Raw genomic sequence first — 6,278 nt, 5'->3', positions numbered from 1 at the left:
GCCCCGGGGCAGAGATGAGTAAAAGTTAAAAAAAATTGATAGAGTCCTATCAACGACTACAACATTCCGACAAGAGCAGTCATGTGACCACAGACCATGTAGATGCGCTTTGTTGTTGTTGAAAACAATATTGTTTTCACTGTTACTTACTGTGTTGATTTTTCTCATTGTAGTTTTTTTTTTGCATGTTTTAGTGGTGTTTGGCACACCGTATTGGTTGTTTTATGTCTGTGAGTGGCCATTCTGTCTGACTTTTTTGTAATTTGGGATATTATTGTGGTTATGTTTAGTATGTTTGGTTTCATTTTGTGTCTGTTTAAGAACATTTTGCAAACTTTGTATTTTTGTTTCATGTTCTATGATCACTGATTTTTGTTGTTGTTTTTTAACATAAGCTTGAAATTAGTTGGGATCTCATTTTCATCGTCTGTAGACATTTTTGCATCTCTGTGTGGTTTTTTGTGACACCATTTTGAGGTTGTTTGATGTCTCATGTTGGTCATTTTGTGTCTCTTTGAGGTTGTAGTTGATTGATTATGGTATATTCCTTTTTGATCATTTTTTTAAAATCTAATTTTGATTGTTTTGTGGGGTTTTTTTGCAGGAATACATTACATATTTCTGGGATAAGACCAGGAGCCCCCTCACGATGTGGAGTTTGTGCTCAGTGTGCCTTCTCGGTAATTTATCCATGCAGACTGAGTGCTTTTCCTCCCACTAAACATCATCTCTCTTTTATTAATTACTGTATGTTTTACAGGCTAAATACTATAACTAATGAACAAAACTGAGGCCTTTTGAACCCTTGTCTATAAGACTATGTGGTAGCAATCTCAACATTTTGGGAAGTTTACTGTTTAACCTGAAGACAGCATGAAGCACCAAAAGAAATTATTAACTATGTTTAATAATCTGGATTAAGAGCAAATCCTTTTAGTTCATGCAGCCATGATGAAGACTATGAAATGCAGGTAAAAGGATGTCAGCCATCTGACTAAAATTGGAAATGTAATCTTCGGTAAATGTCAGCAAACATAACCTTTACACCTTAGTGTAGCGTACAGTATAAATAAATGTATTATCAGATTACCATTGTCTAACTGATCCACAAATAAACTGGCAGCCCTCTTAAACCCCTAACAGTCGGGGCTCCAGATGGTTCTAAGGTTGATAGGAAATGTATCCCTTCCCCCACACGAAGGCTTCATACAGCCACAGATAAAACTCTTGTTGGGAAAAGAATAAATTAATCCATCCATCTATTTTCTATACCCGCTTAATACAATTTAGGGTCGCGAGGGGGGGGGGCTATCCCAGCTGTCATTGGGCGAGAGGAAGTGTACACCCTGGACAGGTCGCCAGTCCATTGAATGAATGAATCCTTTATTTGAGAATGAAGGTTCATCCTTGACCTTGGACATACTGAATGGACACAATTGTGAGATTGTTTAACAAAGACTTCAGTCTCACTTATGAAATCTAAAGACAGCAAAAATGTTCAGACAAATAGAGATTCAACATGTAAATTTTCATGGCAAACATGATCTGCTGAGAGAGAGGTTTGTCACTTGAAGTCACACTCTTACAAATTCTTTATTTCTTCATTTGTTTGATAATCATGCGCAAACAGAGCTGATTAAATTTCCTCAGAGAACATTACCTAATTTCCCTTAAAATAACTCCAGATGTTAAACTCCAGTTTCCATCCAAACACAGACAAAAGTGATTTTGTTTCTGCAGACAAGCAAGTTAATGACAATAAGAACACATTAATGAAAACAAGTCATTCTTTTATGCCAGTAAAAACAAAAAAAACGCAGAAACTACTAAATCAGCACACACATAGCTGAGTTAGCCCTCTGTTCAGAGGCATATCTGTGATTAAAAGCAGGAAATTTTGAATGCAGGGTGTTGTGTTGCTCATACAATCATCTGTTGTATGATCTCAGAAGAAATAAATCTGCTCGTATGCTGAGAAGTTGGCAGCGTAGACTGGCGTATGGGTGTAAATCAGAGAAGAGGCCTCTTCCTCGAGATTGTCAAACTTATGTAAACTTCTCCTTCCTGAACAAAGCAGAGATAATGAAAGTCAAATACAAGTTACAACAGACTGCCATTCAAGCTTGAATAAGAGGAGTTTGGTTTAATCAGTACATAAAGAAGTTAAATATTTAAATATTTTCAGAATAATTGGATTTGACATGAAAAGAGTCTTTCAATTGTTGATCTTTTTCTTCTCTTTGGTCAATCCTGTTCATTTCAGCTGTTTACGATGGTTTAACTAGTTTCTTGGGGCTTTTAAGTGTTCCACATGGATATGGTCATGTTTATAATTGTGGTTATGTACTTTTTCTACTGTATACGACATGAAAAATATTCTGCTTAATTAACTGAGAAACTCTTTCCAACTGATGCAATAATTACATACAAATGATGTATTCACACTAAAGCATTGCACTCCAACAGCACTACCAAAGATATATCTGAAAAGCCAAAATTGACGATTGGGTTTGTATTAGAGTCCAAAAACCCTTATGGCAGTCAACAGATGTCTCATCATTAACCAATAAACAATCAGCCTTGAAACAATGCAGTTTTTGCTGCCACGAGTAACATGGGCAAAAGGACTAAATCTGCATAAAGTGGCCAATTAAACAAACATAATTAGTACAAGCATGGATAAAATCCTCAGCTTTGAACAACTGTATCGACTGTAATCCTTTTCTATGTTCAAAAATTCATAAAAGTTTTTTAAAAACTGTTAAACAAAATGAAAAAAAAATATGAAACATATTAAACTAAAAGCAACACTTACTCTGAAGAAAAAAACTACTCTTTTAATGTATATAAACATATTCTAGGACCACATAAATAGCATCTAACGATCCAATCAGTGATTATTATTGTTGATAACGTGTGTTATGTTACCTTCGTTGGCGAAGAACTCAGACAGCAGCGACGATAACTGAACAGCGTGAAAGGAATGAGGAAAGTTTAGTTTTCTGTACCACTGAAAACGATTCACCTCTGGGTGCCACTGCACACCATAGAAGGGATACCTTTTACCTGACAGGACGGAAAAACAATGCGTGTTATCACAACTTTGTTCAACAAAAACGATAAATTTTGTCCAGTTCACACACAAATGACTGTGTAACCTTCTATGGTGGAGACAAATTGAACTCCGTTCTCAGCAATGTTCGTAGATAGAAGGGAGAAGAAACTGTGCAGCTTCTCATTTTCCTTGAAAGTCTATAAAAAAAAAAATCAAAAAAACTTTTATCATATTACCATTTTGGTCATTTCATAACAATTCAGAAATCTGCAACATGTAAACTCAAGATGCGGTCAAGCTGAAAGGCTCCAGTGGTTTGGCTGAGATTTGACTTTGGAGGAGCAAATTCCTCTCACACAGTTAAACGGTTAAAACTGACTTGTCCTGTTCGCTCAGTCATGTCACACGCAGCACTTATCATCTATGTGTTTCAATAGTTCACTTGAATAATATTCGGCCCTTGATTTTTTTTTTATTATACACATTATGTATGTTATAGCTGAATAGATGATTGTTATCACCTTAATTAACCATGATTTCTTTAAATAAATAAGTTTCCATGATAGAAAAAGTTGTGCAGCATGTCTGTAAATTTACATATTTATCTGTTAAAATTCTGTTGAGTGAGAGGTGTCCAAGCCGTAGACCTGGGAACCACATCACTTTATATACAAATGATTTACTTTTTGACTGATTTTACTTCTCTGTCCAATGTCTATTCAAAACCCTTTGAATACCTTTACTGCAAGTCCATAATGATGAAAGTTCCCAGTCAGAGGTTCTTGTGTCACAGCCTTGAGCAGCTCTTCAGGGAAGCCTTGAAACATTCTACTGGAGTGGGCCTCTGCAGGGATAAGGGAGGGATTTAGTGACATTAATAAAAACAGCTTTATACCAATTATTTCAAGATTTGGTTTGGTGATGGTGGCAAAGAAAAAATCACTCTCTGCTTTTTAACTTCCCTTTAGGGACACCTAGTGTTGTGACTCAGCGCATGCAGTTCTCCTCAAAATGTAGCTAAACAATTAAACAATCAACTATATACCTAATTAAACATGCATTTCCTGAAATTGAGTGAGAAATTAGAGGATGTTTTTAACTTTAAAGACACCAACAATGCTGTAGAAAGCTGTCACCTGTGCTTAAGTTGAGGGGCAAAGCCACATTCTCAGCTGTGGTTTTTGTCAGCAGATTTTCATCGGCCACCAGTACGGTGAGTAGCTGCATGCCCATGCATGTGCCCCAAATGGGGAAGAAGTCCCCGGCATCATTAGCCTGCAACATACCAAGTCAGACAGGTTACTGTTTGTTTCTGGAGCAATAAAGCAGATTAGGTAAATGTTCAACACAGCCCCAGGGGCCAAAATAGTGGGGGAGGCCAAAATAATGAACATAATATATAAAAATATAAACACAACCAAAATGGGGAGACCTTAAACTATTGCAAAAAAAAGAAAAATGAGATGTAATAGATCAAAAGGAGAATTTAAAAGCAAATTACCTCAAAGAGCTCAAAGAGCTACAAAAAAGACCACCACACAACCATAAAAAAGGCACAAAATCGCCACAAAGAGACATAGAATTGCTACAAAGAGATCCAATATGACTAAGATAAGATATTAAAATACTAAAGACGGAAAGATAAAAGACAACCAAAAGAAAATGCATTTATATTTATATAAATATATTTGGCCCAGAACAAGACAGAAGACAAATATAATATGTTTTTGAATATGCACAGAGATAAAGAATATGTACAAATAGTACCATAATTACAGAAATTAAGTATAAAAAATGCGCAAGAGGGGGTTAAAATGAGCTAAAGAGAAACAAAATGGGACAAAAACAACTATAAAGAGGCAAAGTGACGACAAAGTGATTGAAAACAATACAAAACTTCTTCAAGCTTCACAACTGTATGTGCACTTTAATGACAAATAAAATCCCCAGTGCACAGCTATTTTCTGTTTTGGATAATAAATAACTCAGTTCAAGGTAGGAACTGGTTAGTTGTTCCACAAACTGCAAATTTATGTATATTTTATGAGCCTATTTTGCACTGATTGTTAGACAGGACAGGCACAAAAGTAGACTGAAACGGGTGGTTAAAGCTGAACAAAACGCTTTGTGGTACAAACCTCCACCGCAAGTTTGTAAAAAATCTTCGCCACCCTGGCAATGTCAGAAGTCTCCAAATCCGCAGCTCCTCCGATGAAAAACAGGCTAAACAGACATCACGCAGAAAGCACGGTTATTGTATTTATTAAAGATATAGATGTTAAGTTTCCAGCATTTTAATAATCACATATAATTTAGCTCACCCGTTTATCTTCTTGAAGATGTTTTCATACTCAGCAGTAGTAAGAGTCAGTCTGTGCAGGGAAACAACACCATTAATGCTTAATTCTCAAACACTATTTACTAAAATATGAATTAAAAGGAGAGTAAAGATAAGCAAAATCCAGCTAAAGCCATCGTCTTCAATTAACTCAACATTTATCTGATGTTACTGTCGAAAGAAACCCTGTATGCATTTTTCTTTTTTTAAAAAAAGGGCTAAGCTGCCCTGTTGATCTGCTGTTCAACAGTAGCTATCCAAACCATTATCAACAGTTATAAAAACCACAACTCAGCCCACCTGATCGGCATCACCCTGCTGCCTCCAGACTCTATATATTTCACATAGGAGGCTGGTATGTAAGTGCTCCCGAATGGTTTCATGATCTCATCTGAAACTATCTGAGTCAAAACACCTGTGGGTACAAAAACACCGAGGCCTTGAGTGAAAAAGTCAGCTGTGACACAGCTACAGAGAGGCAGACTGTAATACCAAACATTATGTCCTGGCAGTACATTTTACTTACCAATCACAGGTCTGTCATTTACAACCTCCTGCATGACGTTAGTTGGCATAGCTTTGCTGCAGCAGAAGCTACAGGCCAAAAACAAGCACAGATATGTTGGAAATCCAGTGTTGGACATGTTCTTCAATGTAAAATCGGCAGATCAGTCCTAGAAAGCAACCAGATATGTCAGTTTATGGAAAAAGACGCTGCAGACTTAAATATATCCTGCTGTAAGATTATACAATCAGTACAGGGAAGTGAGGAAAGCCCAGATTTACGTGTGACGACAGCTTTATTGTACTCACCGGACAGGCATGATGATTGCTGAGGTAAACACAAATATTCTGCTGATAGCATGGACTTTTTGGTAAAATTCT

At 36.5% G+C, this 6,278-nt stretch overlaps 1 protein-coding gene across 1 annotated transcript; it reads right to left on the bottom strand.

Annotated features, from left to right (window-relative positions):
• Positions 1-1,366: 1,366 nt before the first annotated feature.
• Positions 1,367-6,168, bottom strand: LOC140309704 (gamma-glutamyl hydrolase). Its single transcript, XM_072387672.1, has 9 exons — positions 5,920-6,168; positions 5,694-5,808; positions 5,377-5,427; positions 5,194-5,278; positions 4,192-4,330; positions 3,793-3,899; positions 3,159-3,252; positions 2,929-3,066; positions 1,367-2,064 (listed from the first exon to the last, which is right to left on the bottom strand). The coding sequence occupies exons 1-9, from the start codon at positions 6,035-6,037 to the stop codon at positions 1,946-1,948; spliced, it is 966 nt and encodes a 321-aa protein (XP_072243773.1). The 5' UTR covers positions 6,038-6,168; the 3' UTR covers positions 1,367-1,945.
• Positions 6,169-6,278: the final 110 nt, after the last annotated feature.

The sequence above is a fragment of the Leuresthes tenuis genome, unplaced genomic scaffold (assembly GCF_036924035.1).
Source record: "Leuresthes tenuis unplaced genomic scaffold, fLeuTen1.0.hap1 SCAF_6, whole genome shotgun sequence".
NCBI lineage: Eukaryota > Metazoa > Chordata > Actinopteri > Atheriniformes > Atherinopsidae > Leuresthes > Leuresthes tenuis.
Note: the sequence above shows the minus strand (reverse complement) of the source record. Positions and strands in the feature narration are given on the sequence as shown.

Coding starts and splice junctions, on each gene's coding strand:
- LOC140309704 (XM_072387672.1), bottom strand. CDS start 6,037: ATGTCCAACACTGGATTTCCAACATATCTGTGCTTGTTTTTGGCCTGT. Junction 3,067..3,158: donor ATTTGTCTCCACCATAGAAG/GTTACACAGTCA, acceptor CCGTCCTGTCAG/GTAAAAGGTATCCCTTCTAT. Junction 2,065..2,928: donor TGAGTTCTTCGCCAACGAAG/GTAACATAACAC, acceptor TGCTTTGTTCAG/GAAGGAGAAGTTTACATAAG.